A 19,340-nucleotide genomic window follows, 5' to 3' on the forward strand; every position below is an offset into this window, starting at 1 on the left:
TTATCATGAGAGAATGACATTCTGATAGTCACTGAGACTCAATATACAGTAATATTTGCACCCCAAATAACTCACACTTTGCGTTAGAACAAGATATTCTGCTTGGCAGTTCGAGGTCTCAGAACCATCGGAAGAAATTATATCAAGCAAAGTTTTTTGTCTATTCATTACCAAAAGACAAAAACCATTTGTCTCATTTTCATTCCCTTCACAACCATTTGAATTCCTTATGTTGAAAAAGACTAAGAAATCAGCTCTCTGCTCTTCCATATGCACTCATCTAGAATCACAGAATTTTACAGGATTATTATAGCACAGGAGAACATTCAACCCTCAGGTAACACTTACACTGAGTATTGCAACAAATGCCTTCTCCCTGTCATTCTGCACTTTGTTCCTTTACAAATAACGGTCTTTCTCCCTTTTGAATGCTTTGATTGAACAATGCTATAAGTATGAGATGTCACAGGTACAATCTGATGACTTCAGAAAAGGTACAAGCAAAAGACAATGTGTATTGCTATGGCAAATGTCACAAAATATACAACTTACTACATTTACTAGGATGTCTTGAAACGCATAGAAGTGGATAAATCCCCAGGACCTGATCTGGTGTACCCTAGAACTCTGTGGGAAGCTAGGGAAGTGTTTCCTGGGCCTCTTATTGAGATATTTGTATCATTGATAGTCACAGGTGAGGTGCTGGAAGACTAGAGGTTGGCTAACTTGGTGACACTGTTTAACAAAGGTGGTAAGGACAAGCCAAAGAACTATAGACCAGTGAGCCTGACATCGGTGGTGAGCAAGTTGTTGGAGGGAATCCTGAGGGACAGTATGTACATGTATTTGGAAAGGCAAGGACTGATTTTGGGATAGTCAACATGTCTAACAAGCTTGATTAAGTTTTTTGAAGAAGTAACAAAGACGATTGATGAGGGCAGAGCAGTAGATGTGATCTATATGGACTTCAGTAAGGCATTCGTCAAGGTTCCCCTTGGGAGACCAATGAGCAAGGTTAGATCTTGTGGCATACAGGGAGGGCTCGTCATTTGGATATAGAAGTGGTTTAAAGGTAGAAGACAGAGGGTGGTGGTGTAGGGTTGTTTTTCAGACCGGAGGCCTGTGACCAGTGGAGTGCCACAAGGATCGATGCTGGGTCCACTACTTTTCATTATTTATATAAATGATTTGGATGTGAGCATAAGAGTTAGTAAATTTGCTGATGACATCAACATTGGAGGTGTAGTGGACAGCGAGGAAGGTTACCTCAGATTACAACGGGATCTTGATCAGATGGGCCAATGGGCTGAGAAGTGGCAGATGGAGTTTAATTTAGGTAAATGTGAGGTGCTGCATTTTGAGAAAGCAAATCTTAGCAGGACTTATGCACTTAATGGTAAGGTCTTGGGAGTGTTGCTGAACAAAAGAGACCTTGGAGTGCAGGGTCATATCTCCTTGAAAGTGGAGTCGCAGGTAGATAGGATAGTGAAGGTATGCTTTCCTTTATTGGTCAGAGGACTGAGTACAGGAGTTGGAAGGTCATGTTGCGGCTGTACACGACATTGGTTAGGCCACTGTTGGAATATTGCATGCAATTCTGGTCTCCTTCCTATCGGAAAGATGTTGTGAAACTTGAAAGGGTTCAGAAAAGATTTACAAGGATGTTGCCAGGGTTGGAGGATTTGAGTGATCGGGAGAGATTGAATAGGCTAGGGTTGTTTTCCTTGGAGTGTCGGAGTCTGAGGGATGACCTTATTGAGGTTTATAAAATCTTGAGGGGCATGGATAGGATAAATAGGCAAAGTCAGGCACCTAAGGTGGGGGAGTCCAGAACTAGAGGGCATAGGTTTAGGGTGAGAGGGGAAAGATATAAAAGATACCTAAGGAGCAACTTTTTCACACAAAGGTTGGTACATGTATGGAATGAGCTACCAGAGGAAGTGGTGGAGGCTAATACAGTTGCAACATTTAAACGGCATCTGGATGGGTATATGAATAGGAAGGGTTTGGAGGGATATGGGCCAGGTGCTGGCAGGTGGGACCAGATTGAGTTGGGATATCTGGTCAGCATGGAAGAGTAGGATCGAAGTGTCTGTTTCCATGCTGTACATCTCTATGACCTGCAACAAGTACGTTAGTTTCAATTCAAGGCCAAGCTCAATTTGGACAAGTGACTAGATCACCTGGATTGCAGGGAGAACTAGCCATTTGGATACAGAACTGGCTCAAAGGTAGGAGATGCATGTTGGAAGTGAAGGGTTGCTTTTCAGATGAGAGGCCTGTGACCAGTACTGCAAGGATCTGCTTTCTGGTCATTTATATAAATGATCTGGATGTAAATATAGGAAGTATCTTTTGTAAATTTGCAAATGGTACCAAAATTGTTGGTATGTTGGTCAGCAAAGAAGGTTACCTCAGAGTACAACAGGACCTTGATCAGATGGGCCGATGGACCAAGGAGTGGCAGGTGGAATTTAATCTAGATAAATGTGAGGTGTTACATTTTCGTAGGGCAAATCAGGGCAGGACATACACTTAATGGTAAGGTCCTGGGAGTGTTGCCAAAAAAAGAGACTTTGGAGTGCATATTCATAGTTCCTTGAAAGTGGAGTATGAGGTAGACAGGGTTGTGAAGAGGCATTTGGTATGCTTACCTTTATAGGTCAGTGCAGGACTTGGGAGGTCATGTTGTAGCTGAACAGGGTAATAGTTAGGCTACTTTTGGAATACTGCATTCAGTTCTTGTCTCCTTGCTATAGGAAAGATATTGTTAAACTTGAAAGGGTTCAGAAAAGATTTACAAGGAGGATGCCAGGATTGGAGGGTTTGAGCTTAAGGGAGAAGCTGAATAGGCTGGGGCTATTTTCCCTGGAGCGTAGAAGCTGAGGGGTGATAGGTTTAAAGTGAGAGGGGAAAAATTTAAAAGGACCTTAGGGGCAACATTTTTCTCAGAGTGTAGTGAATGTATGGAATGAACATTATTCAAACTAATATTGGTACAGATTGATGGAGCCGACATACACTGGTTTCTACAGGGGAGCAACCTTCTACACGGTCTAAGCAGTAATTAACAGATCAAAGATACAGTGTTCATTGAGAGATCTGAATGATGACCTGATTGCTGAACAGAAGTTATCTGTCAGTTTCCTTTCTGCCCATTTAGCCATCAAAGTCTAAGAGACCACACATTGGATTAAAATTCCTTAATCTCCTCCAACGAAACTAAGATCACATTCTCATGGACTAGTGAAACCACCATAGCAAATGTTTGTTTAAAAACTGATTTGAAGTGGGGACTCAGCTGTAATATATTGAATAGAATTAGAGACTCTGGGGGTGTAGCATTTGTGGTTAAGTCTGACTGTGCTATGCTCATAAAGTACAATATACGTCATTGAAAATAATGCATTGTAACATGATCTTGGCACATCAGCTTTATAGGTTTATTAACACATCTCTGGAGAGCAGTAATTTCAGTTTGAAAGGCACAGAAGTATGAAGATTTTATGCAAGAAGCAAGGCTTTAAATTGGACCAGATTCAAAATGCTAACCAACTTCATTACTGTCCTCTAAAATGAGAAAGAAAGAGAGCAAATACATCAAAAATTGTAAGCAGCTTGAAAATAAAAAGTATTTTAGGTTTATATATAAAATATAAAGATACAGACAGACACATAATCAGCCTCACCTCTGAGCCAAATAGGCCTCACTCCTTGAACTTGATTACAAATCCTATGTTTATGGGTCAGTAGAGGTTAAGAGGAATGAGATCCTGAAGTGCGTCCCCTGCAGTTGTGCTTACAGCAAATGCATCCATCATTAGGTCCGTCATCATTGAAAATGTTGCTGTAGCATTGCTGATGGAACAGTGTAATTACGTTAGGTTTTTATTTCCACAGTCAACATTATACCTGTAGGCAGTGGAAATATGATTATAGTTGTGTGTATATACCTTAATACAAACTGAACTCTATATTTCTACGTTGTTCCACTTATGCCCAGCCTTCTGGCTCCACTTCTTCTAACGACTACAATCTTGAGGCCAATATGCAACTCACCAAGGAATCAAATGTCATAGATAAATGATGTGAGCTCGCAGTCAGCATAAAATAAAGAGCATGGTTAACCAAAAAGAAGACCATGAATGACAATTTAATACATTGAGCAGGCAGATGTCAGATTAAATGTAATGTAAAATGTCAGTTGGTATCAATTTCAGAGAATGAAGGAAAGGATATATCACAGAACATAAGTATATTTTAAAAGGAAACAGAGTTGCTGATACATAAATCATTAAAATGAGACAATATATTCATCTATTTTTGAAGAAATTTGCATGAGCTGAGGCTAAAGCACAAAAGGTCAGAGATAATGGTAAATATATCTAAATCATTTTATTGTGCTTGTGAGATAATGTATTATGATTCTCTTTCCCAACTCAGTCATAAACACTCCATGTTTACTATACTGCGTTTCCATTCACTCATTCGTAAAATCATGTTTTTAGAACAAAGAACAAAGAAAATTTACAGCCCAGGGAACAGGCCCTTCGGCCCTCCGAGCCTGAGCTGATCCAAATGTACTGTCTAAACCTGTCGGTCAATTCTTAAGCATTTGTATCCCTCTGCTCCCCACCTACTCATGCATCTGTCCAGACGTATCTTAAATGAATCTACCATGCCTGCCTCTACCACCTCTGCTGGCAACGCGTTCCAAACACCCACCACCCTCTGTGTGAAGTAATAACTGCGTGTGTCCTCCTTAAACTTTCCACCTCTCACCTTGAAAGCATGACCTCTCGTTATTGAATCCTTCACCCTGGAAAAAGCTTGTTTGTATCCACCCTATCTATACTCTTCATGATTTTGTAAACCTTAATCAGGTCCCCCCTCAATCTCCTTTTTTCTAGTGAAAATAAACCTAACCTACTGTCTTCATAGCTAGCACCTTCCATACCAGGCAACATCCTCATAAACCTTCTCTGCACCCTCTCCAAAGCATCCACATCCTTCGGGTAATGTGGTGATCAGAACTGTACACAGTATTCCAAATGCGGCCAAACCAATGTCCTGTACAATTTTAACAGGACTTGCCAGTTCTTATAATCAATACCCTGTCCAATGAAGGCAGGCATACCATATGCCTTCTTGACCACTCTATCCACCTGTGTAGCAACCTTCAGGGTACAATGGACCAGCACTCCCAGATCTCTCTGCCCATCAACTTTTCCCAAGGCTCTTCCATTCATTGTAAATTCGCTCTAGAATTAGATTTGCCTAAATGCATCACCTCACATTTGTCTGGATAGAAAGCCATCTGCCACTTTTTGTAGTATACTTTACTCTTATAAGATAAATTAAATTAAACATAGAACATAGAAGAATACAGCGCAGTACAGGCCCTTCGGCCCTCGATGTTGCGCCGATCCAAGCCCACCTAACCTACACTAGCCCACTATCTTCCATATGCCTATCCAATGCCCGCTTAAATGCCCATAATGAGGGAGAGTCCACCACTGCTACTGGCAGGGCATTCCATGAACTCACGACTCGCTGAGTAAAGAACCTACCCCTAACATCTGTCTATACCTACCCCCCCCCCTTAATTTAAAGCTATGCCCCCTTGTAATAGCTGACATCCCTTCCAACCCATTACTGTTTCTTTACACCTTTCAATTGTTATAGGCCTCATGTTGCAAGCAGTGTTTAGTGGGCGGCACGGTGGCACAGTGGTTAGCACTGCTGCCTCACAGCGCCAGAGACCCGGGTTCAGTTCCCGCCTCAGGCGACTGACTGTGTGGAGTTTGCATGTTCTCCCCGTGTCTGCGTGGGTTTCCTCCGGGTGCTCCGGTTTCCTCCCACAGTCCAAAGATGTGCAGGTCAGGTGAATTGGCCACGCTAAATTGCCCGTAGTATTAGGTAAGGGGTACATGTAGGGGTATGGGTGGGTTGCGCTTCGGCGGTGCGGTGTGGACTTGTTGGGCCGAAGGGCCTGTTTCTACACTAATCTAATCTAATCTAAACCTGTTTCTGTCTCAAAGGCTACCCCGAATGTGTATTAATACCACTATCTACTCAGAACAATGCCACTCTGCCATCGTGTCTCCATAACTCACTCAACTATGGAAAGATTAACCATCTCTCAAGACCTGAATAGGTTGCAGATCATCAAACAGTTTTTAAATACATATCAATAGGGCCGCTAACCCCTTTAAGAAACACACTATCAAAAAAGAGGTTCTGGGAAACTGGATGAACGCATGTGTAAGAATCGTTAAAGACCAGTGATAGTAAATGAAATCTCATGACCCAGCTGCGAGAGATCAGTTTAAAATCCTCAATACCTTTATTTAGTACACATATACGTTTTTACTTATTTAGACTATATAGGTCGAGTATTTTTACTAACATTACTAACTTTAAAGACAAATGGATTAACACCTGTTAATTATGCAAACTCAGACCTGACAGACATTCTGATCCCATTAAGAGTAACAGCCAGCATTTAGCAAGTGCTTAAACTATCTCCTGTTTCTCAAGTACAGATGTCACGCAAACTTGTGTACAATAGATACAACTATGTGACACCATATTGTTAAAATTTTAAGGTATGTAAAAACTGTGTATAAAAGAAACTATGCTTTGGATGCCATCGCGTTTCAAACTGTGCTACAGCAGATGTTCAGTAAAGAGGCTATTTTCGCCATTCACTGATCTTGGTCATTATTGAGCATTATCCCACATGCTGCTGTAAGAATACTGAGTCCAATGAGACAGTTGCAGTTTTAAAGAGAAAGGCATGAGACCTTCATAGAATATAAGGATAAAAACATTTTGGACAATTATAAGTTGTATACTGTAGTTTAAAGCCCTGATTTGAGAAGTGTGATAGATTCTAATTTAATTTTGTACTTTTAGCAAAAATAATTTGCACAAATCGAATTGAATAAACCTAATTACAGCTGCTATTCTAAATGTTCACCTTATTACAAAACAAAGCAGCTCATGATTTCTTATTAGGTTTGGCCTCTGTTGTCGATAATGTAGTGCTGAAAAAGAACAGCAGGTCAGCCAGCATCCGAAAAGCAGGAGAATCGATGTATCAAGCATAATCCCTTCAACAGGAATCTTTTTATCAGGAATGAGGCTGTGAGCTGAGGGGGTGGAGAGATAAATGGGAGGATACAAACTCCCAAACCTGGCTGCCCTTGGAAGATACAATTCTTCCTGTGACATCTGGAAGAGTATAAAGTTGAAACTACTAACCATAAAGCAGTACATATCAGATAATTGTTTAAATAGCTTTTAATCAAGGCTAAGCTTTGAAAGTTATGTTTAATCTTACTCGTTTAACTAAATGCATTGTCAATAATCTTGACAATCATTTTGGATTCCATAAATTTGATATATCATTGATTTTCCAATTTTATAATAATACATGCAACCTGAAAGAAATATAAATTCAAACTATAAAAATAAAGAATTATAATGTTACCTGATCTGGGGAAAATAGCCTAGAAACTGAACAGGCTATCTGCTCCAAAGCCTATGCTAATTCCTGAAAATTAACTGCAATTTTCCAGCGCTACACTCTCTACACTGCAGTCCTCACTTTCTCCTGAAGTTTTTGTTGACTAAAGGGAAAATTGCAAAGGCACATGGGAATGCTTACAAAATAGACCAATGATTTATATTAGCATGCTATAAGAGGCATACCCTAACCTTACGCTAATCTGCATGTAGATGTAAGACAGAATGGAAATAAAAGTAAGACTTTTGGAGTGATTGACAAATTTGAACTCCCAAAAAATAACTGTAGAAAACTGTAAACTTATGGCACCACTCAAGGAGAAACCATTACAATTTGATCCATACAGTTAAGTAAACCTTTCTGGTTAGTCTTTGTTGTAAGTTGAGAAGAATTCATAGATGTTATTAGAATGTTGTGTATTAGTTCACTGTTTATTTGATGTTCTTCAGACATTTGAGATTTCCTGAACCTTCTCAACATGGCACGAGCAGTTCAACTGAGAAGAGCTGCAACTGATTTAGTTAGCTGGCATCAAGATCAGGCAGTCAACACCACAATATATATTCTGAGAGAATTGGGTCCAGTTGGTTTTCTTCTTAAAGAAGAAGGTATATCTAAATATTTTAAAGTAAGTATACAAAATTTAATAAGACTTCAGATTTTTTTATTTGGTACTGGTTCCTTATCAAATCTTTTACTGCTGAAAGTTCTCAGTATTTCTCAGCTTTTATATTTTAGATGGTCATTTGTTCTTTTCATTACTTATATGAAAAAGCAGAAAAGTGAAACAAAGTAATATTTGATTTCCATGTTTACCAGTACTAATAACACAAAAATCTTTCTCAAGGTGTAGTTTTATACATTGCCTTTGCAAGCACATTTCTAATGTTAACTTACTGGCACATTCTATTCCCATTCCTCAAATTGTGAGCTGTGCTTTTCACAGAGATGAGATGACCAGAGGATAACATCAACTCAGATTTACAGTTCACAAGGTGAACTTAGTTTACACTTGCTGAGAGCAAAGAAATCTCATATCAAACTAACGATCTGAATTTTCATAGTTCTCTTGTTACAATGTATGGAACTGAATTTTATTTCTGGTTTGTAGTGGTCTGTAGTGTGCCAAATATCACACCATGGAACTATCACCCTTTCTGTTGCCAATGTCTTTATTGCAGCAAATTTGCAGCATGCCATTCCTGTGATTATTACAGGTCTGCTGTATGCTGCACAAAAAATGTGGCAAACACTTGTGACACTAACTTTAATGCATCCTCATTCAGTCCCTCTATGACCCTTAATATTGAAATTTCACCTACTAACACAGATTATGTAGTGATTTTCAGCTCAGCTCCTTAGATTTGCCATCCCTTCTGACAGTGGTGATTATTTGCCATTGCTTTTGCAATACTGGTTACTTGTTGAAATGATTCAGATAAGGGCAACCAATCAAATGCAATTATTGGAATAAATATCAGACAGATTTAACCAAGAAAGCCCACCTGTGCTGTCAGCTGGTGAAGAATTTTGTTTTAGTTAGAACTGTGTATCACTCTTCACCCTGAGTGAATTTAAGTGGAAGATATTTTTTATTGTTTTGGAGTACTTCAACATGTTTGTTCTTTGTGTTTCATAAATATGGATGAATTAATGATCTTGAATTTGCAAGGACTCCGGAATGACAGTAGAGAAAGAATTTGGAAAGAATTAAACAGAATTTTAGAGCACAAATACAACCCCTCATTCATACCTCAGACGAGCCTCCTCTTAGCTTACTTCATTTCATCTAATTGGCAAGTCTCTTTATTCCTTCTGGTACCTTGTAATTATCAAGCATCCCCTCAAATTCACTTGCATTATTCACCTCAACTACTGCAAGTGAGAGTGATTTTCTCATCCTACTAGGTTAAATAAAATAAGTGATCAGTGGGACAGATGAGATCAGTTTAGAATGGCATCATGGTTGGTGTCGAATGCAGGGTCAAAGGGCCTATTTCTGTGCGATATGTTTCTATGTTCTATCTTCAAAGTCTGAAGTTTATAAAAACTGCCAAATTTTGGGAAACATTGTGTATATAAATGAAAAAATGATCAAGACACTAATCTGGCAATTGAACATATAAAAGGGAATAAATCATGTTTTAATTAGATAATAAAATATTTTTCTTCATGTAAAAATAATTCTCAGATTCTTCCTTGAGCTTTAACATGATGCAATAAAAGTCAGGTGACAGTAACAATGACATTTCCACTTATAGAAACAAAAGAGAAAAATGTCTGAACTTGTGAAACCTGTATGTGAACAGACATGATGCTGAATATGTATAGACATATAGATTACATTAATCTCAATTATTTCTATTTCCTGGAAGGTGAATATAGGAAACATTCACACCTGCAACTGTTCCACGTTTCTCAAAGAGAAGGACCTCTGCAAGCACATCTGCTGGTGAATTCATTTTCTTGCATGGTTTTTGATTGACAGTTTTCTAAAATATCTTTTAAACAGTGCTATACTGTATTAGTAGCACTGCTATTTGGAGTTTTCTGCAAATAGTAGATTAAGCTGCTGGCTGTAATTTATATAATGGTTTCAGCTCTGTTAGGAATATAGCTTTTAAGTCTTCAGTACAATGGTAAATTGATTTGCCCATAGCATCTTCAAAAGAGCACAGCTCTTAATAGCTGTGGGACTAGTGTTTTGAGGAAAATTGCAGTTAATTTTGACTATTGAAAGGTGAAAGAAATTACTTACACAATTATGGCCGCACAAGAATTTAATTACTGTCTTAAATTCACCCAAATTACTCTTCAAATATTTTAAGCATGTCAGCTCTAGCTTGAAAATGCAAGCATTCAACCATCCTGTGACAATATAAAAATTGACAAAGATGTTGGCATTGTTCTGGAGTTTGTTTTGTTGAATTGAAAGTATATCTTCCTTTAATTCTAAGTTTTACTGGAAGTGGTAAGAGAGCCAAAAATTGTGTTCATGTTCTAGGGGAATTCAGTATGCTGAGGGAGCACAATTTGTTCTCGCTGTGTCTTCAGGAATATATATTTATTTGAAATTATATCATTTAAAGAATTGCATAAATTCCAAACATTTGCATTGTAATTAAAGACAAAATGCAAGGCTGAAGTGCTTTCAAAAGAAACTGCTTTACTGTGTTCCACCAGAAGAAGATCTGCCAATTTGGGCCTTCCTCTCATTGGGGACCTGCTCAGCAGATGTCAGCAGTACAAGTGGCTGATCAGCATATTTTTCACTTCGTGGATGTTAATTGAAAAGTCTCAGAGCCAGGAAAATTCAGCACTAATTGCATACTGATATGTATTTGGCCAGTACTGAACTTTCCCAACATAGGCACCTCCCAATCTGCATTTAGAAAAGGAAAGGATGTCAAACAATGTTCTTTCCCAAAGAGGGGCCATTAGTCATGCAGCCGATTGTTATCTGAATCACTGCTGTTAAGGGGGCTAATTTGTAATGAATTTCTCTTGTACAAGTAGGTAGCATATCAAATATCTTGAGTAATTAGGTCATCATGACAATTCAGTGGGGGAAGTATTAACAACACTCCCTTTGCAATTCTATTTTCACAAACCTAAGCTGTCAAAACATAATTAGTACATTAATGAAGACATGATCAAGTGTGAGAAAATATTGCTCCAATTCTGCAAATTTATCCAGTGAATAGTTCAATAGCCAATAACCCCTTCACCCAGAAGATCATGAATCTTTGGAATTATCAAACCCAGGGTGTTGTGCATGCTCCAGCACTGAGGATATTTAAAATTGATTTAGACATTTTTATTCATTCAGAAAGTCAAGGGATATGAGGAATGGGTAGAAAAGTGAAGTTAAGAGAGAAGGTCAGCCAAGATCACATTGAATGGTAAAGCAGACTAAAAGAACATATGGTCTATTCACGTTCCTATTTCTTACGTCTAGGTGTGTTTTCTTCTCTTTTTGTTCAGATGACTGACCTTAACTGAGATAGGAATAGGATGCTTTGGTTACTCACAGTGCCCAGGGGATTAAAAAAGCTAAATTAGCCATGGTTTCTGTTCCTGATTGAACATCTTGGGGGGATAAAAAGTAACCTGTTTTTCTAATTGACTCCTTTCAGAGATGTTATTATACATGTTTGGATCAGGTGGGACTTGAACCCGAGCTTCCCAGTCTAAGGGTAGAGACTTACCACTGTACCACAAGAGGGCCCCCACACACAGAGCAAGTACAGGTTGTTTTGCTATAGCACGCATTTCATCAATGCAAATTTGTTGTAATGTGATTGACGAATAGGGAATGTTGTTTCTAAACCACAAACTTTTTAAGCATGTGTTGGATATAGCGTGATTGCCTCACCAACACTTTAAATGTGATTTGTGTAGCGTAATTTTTGTGTAGCATGGGGTCACACAGGAATACAACTACTGAATTGCCCATTGTAGTTAGGTGCCAGCATTCACTATTAAGGCTCACACATGAATAGTGGCCAGGTGAAAAATGTATTAGGTTGCTTTGAACACCTGAAATCATTCCCCAGAGATGCTTTCAAAATACAAGAAAACAGAAAACAACTTTAATATAGTGACTCTCATTACTTTAATTGACACTTTGGTATTTTTGGATTTATTTTAACTAGTTTTGTTTTCAAACAGGATTTTGTTAAAGAAGTTTAAACTACCACGTGGTCATGAATGTAAGTTTGATAATTCAGTTCTTCAGTTATAAATTGAAGATTTTAATAACGATAGTACCTTGATGACCATGGCTAGAGGTCTCCAATGTAACTGATCAGAGCACCTCAGTTTCCATTGAGGAGGCTCCTCCCACTATGTACTTCCCTTAGTCACTTGGCTGGGGCAGATTCAGCCTGAAAACCATACACTGTTGGGAAAGAAGGAATTTATGTTAAAAGGCTTTATTTTGGGCTTTTCTAGTCATTCCACAACACTCACTGAACTGACAACACACCACAGGAAAAGACACAATATTATACTCTAGCATTTGCATCTAGAATGTGTCTCCACCTGGCTGGAAAATTCTCCCTCTTCTGTTCCGCACTTTACTAGCTATAAAAGAAAATTACAACTTTAATTGCACTGTGATAATTCCTTTATGATCTCCTGAATTAAGCCTTCAGTGTTGCAAATTGCTTTGGTTTGGTTTATTGAAAACTACTTGGTGGTGTTCCATTTTTAATGCAATTTATAAAATAATACAAATGGAAACGAGTTTAATATGTGATACAGGTTCCCTATTTGTTCCTTCAGTAATTGCATTATGTAGCTGAGCTAAACAAATGATAAGTTTCAGGACTAAGCTAGTCTCCTTACTGAAAATGGAACAATTGAGTACAATAATTGGGTTAGGAAGGTAAAATTAACAAATTAATATTCATCATTCTGCTTAGAAGTGGGTTTGATTAATTATTTTTCAAGGACAGCATCAGGTTCTGTCCAAGCGCAATGTATCATTGAATAACTTGCTACCACTCCATATCAACTTCACGTGTGAAAAATTGTAATTTAAGTGAGGTATAAGGAAACAACCAGGACCTGCAGGGCAGTTCTTCAGCATAAGTCAGTAGGAAGACTAATTGAAAGGAGAATCAGCCGTTTTAATAATTGATTCTATTTATTATTTAACTGTGGATTTATGCCTTGTCTTAACATAAAATGGTGATCAGACAATGTAGATGTATTGCATTGATTTTAGAATTGCATGTATAAGGTCTAATTATAAAATGCTGCTTTAAAAATAATTACAATTTTAAGATAGTTTCATGTGTGTCGGAGTGAGTAAGCCCTTTTTGGGTTTCTTCTCCTTTCAGATGCTTTCCAACTTGGCCTTGTGGACCGAGAAATCGAAATATTGTTGAACAGTCTTCATACAGAACAGGCACCACAGTCACTCCCTAACAAATATAAGAAAAAGCAAAAGGATGAAGAAATAGTTGGTGCTGTATGTCAGAAGGAAATTGATCCAGAAGATGTCTGTCCCATTTGTCAGGAAGAGCTATTGAAAAAGAAACAACCTGTAACATATTGCAGGTCAGACATGCGCTTCTTGTATTTTGGATTGCATTCTAAAACAGAGGAATAGAATAAGGAAGGGAAAACAAAACTTCAAAAAAGCTTGCAAAATATTGTTTGGTCACCATGGGTATATTTAAAAATTTTAACAGCTTCTTTTTCAGGCATTTAAGATTTCAGGTGTGATTTGACAGAGGACATGAGTTGATATTCTTCATATTTTGATATCACGTACAGGACTGTGAACTTGGAAAAAGTGTTAAAGAATATTCTTGCTTACTTGACTAATCACGGTTGAGCAGAGTTTAAAATAAGAATAATCAATTTCATGTGACTTTAAATTCTCAAATTGGTTTATTTTAAAAATTTTGAGGAGTTTATGAATCTTTTGCTTTCTGTACTTTACAATGGTGGTTCTTAGGACTGTGGAACTAAAATTTATTATGTTCTGTTGTTGCTGCTTCACAACCTCACTTTGCATGCCTCTAAAGTAAATAGGAGATTCAAATAAGTTAATTTACAGATAGCTAACACTGAAGAATGTGGTTTTACTTACTCAGGAGTTGCCTTGCCACTTTTGTGTGTTAAAGTTTGATTAAAATAATGTAATATCATTGTGGAATGTGGGTAATGATATGCATAATGCAAAACTGATATCACAATTATCAGTGTTTAGTTTTTTTTTAATTCATTTGTGGGAAGTAGGCATTGCTGGATGGCCTGCATTTATTTCCCATCCCCAAGTGCCCTTTAGAAGGTGGTTGTGAGCTGCTTTCTTGAATTGCTGTAGTCCATATGCTGTGGGTTGACCCACAATGCCCTTAGGGAGTGAATTCCATGATTTTGAGTCAGCGACAGTGAAGGAAGAGTAATACATTTCCAAGTTAGGATGGTGAGTGGCTTGCAGTGGAAGATGCTGTCCAAGGATCTAGGATGAATTTCTACAGTGCCTCTTGTAGATCGTACACATTGCTGCTCTGAGCATCCGTGGTGGAGGAGTAGATTCTTTGGATATGGTCAGGCATGTGGAAGTATTTCTTCACACTCTTGATCTGTGCCTTGTAGATGATGGAAAGTCTTTGTTGAGTCAGGTGGTGAGTTACTTGCCGCAGTGTTTCTGCCCTCTGAATTGCTCTTGTAGCTACTGTATTTATGAGGTGAGTTCAGTTGAGTTTCTTATCAATAGTAACCCCAAGGATGTTGATAGTGGGGAAATTTAGTGACGGTAACACCACTGAATGTCAAGAGGCAACAGATCATGTCTTATTGGAGACAGTCATTGCTTGGTATGTGTATGTTTTTGCCGCTTGTCAGCCCAAACATGAATATTGGTCCAGATCTTGTTTCATTTGAATATGGACTGCTTCAGTATCTAGGAGTTGCTAATTTCATTAATTTGTCATTTATGTTGATACTTTTAAGGGGCAAAGTTGAAATTGTCTATGTCCTGTAGTCTTTCCTTTTTCTTGCAACTTACAATTTTTGAAAGTCTAACCACAACTTGCTTATTTGTATCATCTCCTCCAGTTTTTTTAAAACATAGTTAGTATTCTGCAATTTGTCCAAAGATGGTTGGGTGATTTGGCCATGGCAAATTGCCTATTGTGTCCAGGGCTGTGTAAATTAGATGGATTGGCCATAGGAGTTGCAGGGTTACGGGGATAGGGTAGGGAGGGTAGGTCTGGGTGTAATGTTCTTTGGAGGGTCAGCGTGAACTTGACAGCAAATGGCCTATTTCCACACTGTAGGGATTCTATGTTTTGATCCTTGCTGATGTTACTAAATATTCAAAATTTAAAATGCTGTGGATAGAGTGAGATAAAAATATTACAAGTTGAGAGCAAATATCTAAATGATGGATTGCCATCTAGCTAAAAGGCTGTGCATATCAAATGTTGTACATAGATTCTCAGCACAAGAACACATAATTCAAGCCCCCCACCATCTCTCTCACACACACACCCACCTACCACCCACCCATTAAATGGTAAAGATTAGAGTATGTTAGCAGTAATCAGTGGCACCCATAAGATGGCACTATTGTAGTTACAATGCTTATTAGTGAGCTGTAATAGCAGTGTCTGAGTACTACACAGATAGTACTTTTGAACAGCATATAGCTTTAAAATTACAAATATACCTTTTATCTTGTCATCTTTGTCTGGATAATGTTTATTATTTTTATGTGAAACATTACATAGATGAATAAGACAAATATAGGACATTTGTGCTTGATTTTTAAATTTTCTTTTAAACTTTTGTTCCTTTAATGAAAAATGTCTTCTCAAAATGTCTTTGAATTTGTTTGCTATATGATTTCATGGAGTTACAAGTATTAATTTCATATTTTCCTTTTTTTTTTGAAACAGAATGATGTTAACGATTTAGATAGTGGCTGTTTGTTAGTAATGGTTAAACTGCTATATTCATCTTTTCACATTTAATATACCTTATTACAAGCTTTGTTTAACATTTGCACCAACATAGGCATTAAAATCCCACTTTTGATTGCTGAAGCAGTGTTTCTGGAAATAATATATTGACATCATCTTATCAGCTAATTAAAAAATATAAAAAGAAAAGCCAAATGTAAATATTGTAGTGAGCATATTTATAGTGTACATTTTTGTGAATGTCCTATTAATAGTCACCTTCATAATATTTAAATAGTTGATTATGCATACAACTATGGTGACAATTTGTTTTCTTTGTACAGGTATAGCTGTGGAAACAATGTCCATATCAAATGCATGAAAATTTGGGCAGAACATCAGGTAAAGACTGAGAGTGAAACCATTGCCAAATGTCCTCTCTGCAGAAAGGAGTTTGCACCACTTTCTCTCTTGCAAGAAGAATTTAGAAACTCCACAAAACTTCTGGCTGCAGAAAGAGAAAGACTTGACAAACACCTTGGTATTCCATGCAACAACTGCCAGGTTTGTCCAATTCAGGGCAAATGTTACAGGTAAGGTGATTTCTATTTCAAGTTAACAAAAATCTAATATATAGTGGTTTGCTATTTTGATTAGAGCATCTACACCAGTTGCTGCATCTTATATATGTTATCTTTAACATTTACAGTACAGGTCTCATTAAATGCTCTCTAGTATGATGAAACATAAATGAAGAAAACTTGGGTTCTTTTCATTAGAGCAGAGAAGATTATATGTTGACCTGATAGATTAAAGTCATGAAGGTATGCAAAACTGTAGTTAGAAACAAATTTTCCGGTGATGGATGTTGAAATGCCTTGCAGCCAACCACCTTGAACATTTACTCTATGACTGATGAACTGTGGCATCAGTGTGTACCATCTATATGAAGCACTGCAGTAAGTCAATGCTCCTCTGACAGCACTTTTCAAACAAAACATCCCTGTCACCTAGAAGAACAAGGGCACTAGATGCATGCAAACAATTAAACAATGAGTGAACCCAGCACGTCAATGAAAAAGACAAAGCTTTTTAGCCATCATGATCTATATTGGCCTTGTCTTGAGGTCCTTTATGACATGGATGCAAGTTTTCAACTAATTTGATTCACTCCATATGATATCAAAGAACAACTTAAAAGGTTATCATGATTTGGAGATGCCAGTGTTGGACTGGGGTGTACAAAGTTAAAAATCACACAACACCAGGTTATAGTCCAACTGGTTTAATTGGAAGCACTAGTTTTCGGAGCACCGCTCCTTCATCAGGTGGTTTCCTTGATGTAACCTGGTGTTGTGTGATTTTTAAATCAAAGGTTATCAGCCTTGTAAACATTCTGACAATCATACTGATTGCACTCCAGAATTAGCTGTGCCCTGAACCAGGCTGTTCAAATACAATCACAGCAATTGAATCAATTCAGCAATGTGGAAAACTGTCCAGTTATATCACATCTACACAAAGCATGATAAATCCAACCCAACCAATTTACTGTACCATCAGTCTGTTCTCAATCCCCAGCAAAATAATGCAAGGTGTCAGTGACAGAGCTATCAATATTCAACACACCACTCACACCATTTGTATGATCTTTTGATCTCTCTACCCATTGATCTCTTTGCCTGTATATTCTGTGCCTGTGTGCTTTTCCTCACTTCACCTGATGAAAGGGCAGTGCTCTGAAAGCTTGTGATTTCAAATAAACCAATTGGATTATAATCTGATGCCATGTGACTTCTGACCTTGTCCACGCCACTCCAACACTGGCACCTCCACATCGGGACTTAGATCAGGGAGAGTACAGAAGGGGCAATTGGATTTCAGATCAGATCAGAAGTTTAAGCTCTTGAACATTACATTTTAGGGAGCAAAACAATTTCCCATTTTAGAAATCCCCAAAATTTTAGGCAAGAATCCACAAAGAGCCCGAAATAAAGCTCACCCAACTATGCCATCTCCAATCATCAGACGGACATTAATAGATTAAGTGAATAGGCAAAACTAAAATAAATGTAAGTCAAGATGGGAAAGTCTGAGATCATCCATTTTGACACTGCATTTATTATTAATTATTATTAACTAATTAGTACTTGTTTCATAAATCAAGCCTATATGTCCCTGACTATAAAAGAACGTGGCATAATCTAATTGAAGTGTTTAAGATGAACAAATGAGCTAGACTGATATCCACTGGAGTTAAAAGATTAAGAGGTAAGTTGATTAAAACATATGACAGAATGGATATGGAGATGATGTTTCCTCTTTTTGGGGAAATCTAAAAATAGAAGTCACCATTTCAAAATAAGTGATCACCCAATTAAAATGGAGATGAAACTATTATTTTTCTCTTTGAGTAGTTTATGGAAATGCGTTGGAGGTATTCTTGGATATTTTCAAGACAGAGGTGAATAGCTTATTGTTGATCAAAGAGGTAAAAGATTATAAGGAGAAGTGGCAGGAATGTGCATTTTAAGATTGCATCATCAGCCACAATCTCATTAAACGATGGAGCAGATTCAAGAAGTCAAACGGTCTACTCCTGTTCCTTATTCTTATGTTTGTAATCCAAGAAGCATTCTCATTTTAGGAAAATAGTTGGAAGAAAGGGATTGGGCAGGGAACAACCATGAAGTATTATACAACGAGGGGGGAAAAAAAAGACTAGACAATTTAAAAAATGCAAAGTGCAGAGAATTGGCTAATGGGCAGAACAGAGTGAATGGGGATGAGGAGTTCTTCAGGTTGGCGACCAGTAACCAGTAGGGTACAAGTGGGATCAGTGATGGACCTCAACTGTTTACAATATATATATTATTGACCTCTAAGAAGGGAGCGAATGTACTAAAGTCAAATTTGCAGATGTCACAAATATAGGTGGAAAAGAAAGATGCAAACAGCTTACAGAGAGATGTTGATAGGTAAAGTAAGTGGGCAAAATGTTGGCAAATGGAATATAATCATTATGGAAGGGAAAACAAAAGACCAGAATATTACTGAAATGGAGAAAGTCTGCAACACAAATGATCTAGGGAGTTGGTGCGAGGTACTTGTGCACGAAACTCAGAAAACTAGTACATAGGTACAGCATTGGGAGCTGATGGCCTAGTGGTATTATTCACTGAAATGTTAATCCAGAGACTCAGGTAATGTTCTGGGGATTCAGGTTTGAATCACATTGGCAGATAGTGGAATTTGAACTTAATAAAAATTCTAGAATTAAGAGTCTGATGATGACCATGGAAACCATTGTTGATAGTCAGAAAAACCCATCTGGTTCACTATTGTCATTTAGGAAAGGAAACTGCCATATTACCTGGTCTGGCCTACAA

The 19,340-nt window shown here is 37.8% G+C and overlaps 1 protein-coding gene across 6 annotated transcripts in view; it reads left to right on the forward strand.

Annotated features, from left to right (window-relative positions):
- The window catches only part of zswim2 (zinc finger, SWIM-type containing 2), an 86,842-nt gene that overhangs the window by 39,044 nt on the left and 28,458 nt on the right, over positions 1-19,340 (forward strand). For all 6 annotated transcript variants that reach the window (XM_043693443.1, XM_043693444.1, XM_043693441.1 and 3 more), the window contains 5 exons: positions 7,981-8,159; positions 9,907-9,983; positions 12,203-12,243; positions 13,378-13,597; positions 16,296-16,544. In XM_043693443.1, the coding sequence (XP_043549378.1) occupies positions 8,010-8,159; positions 9,907-9,983; positions 12,203-12,243; positions 13,378-13,597; positions 16,296-16,544 (737 nt within the window). In that variant the 5' untranslated portion in view covers positions 7,981-8,009. The remainder of the gene's footprint in view (positions 1-7,980; positions 8,160-9,906; positions 9,984-12,202; positions 12,244-13,377; positions 13,598-16,295; positions 16,545-19,340) is intronic.

This window comes from Chiloscyllium plagiosum, chromosome 7 (assembly GCF_004010195.1).
Source record: "Chiloscyllium plagiosum isolate BGI_BamShark_2017 chromosome 7, ASM401019v2, whole genome shotgun sequence".
NCBI classification, from domain to species: domain Eukaryota; kingdom Metazoa; phylum Chordata; class Chondrichthyes; order Orectolobiformes; family Hemiscylliidae; genus Chiloscyllium; species Chiloscyllium plagiosum.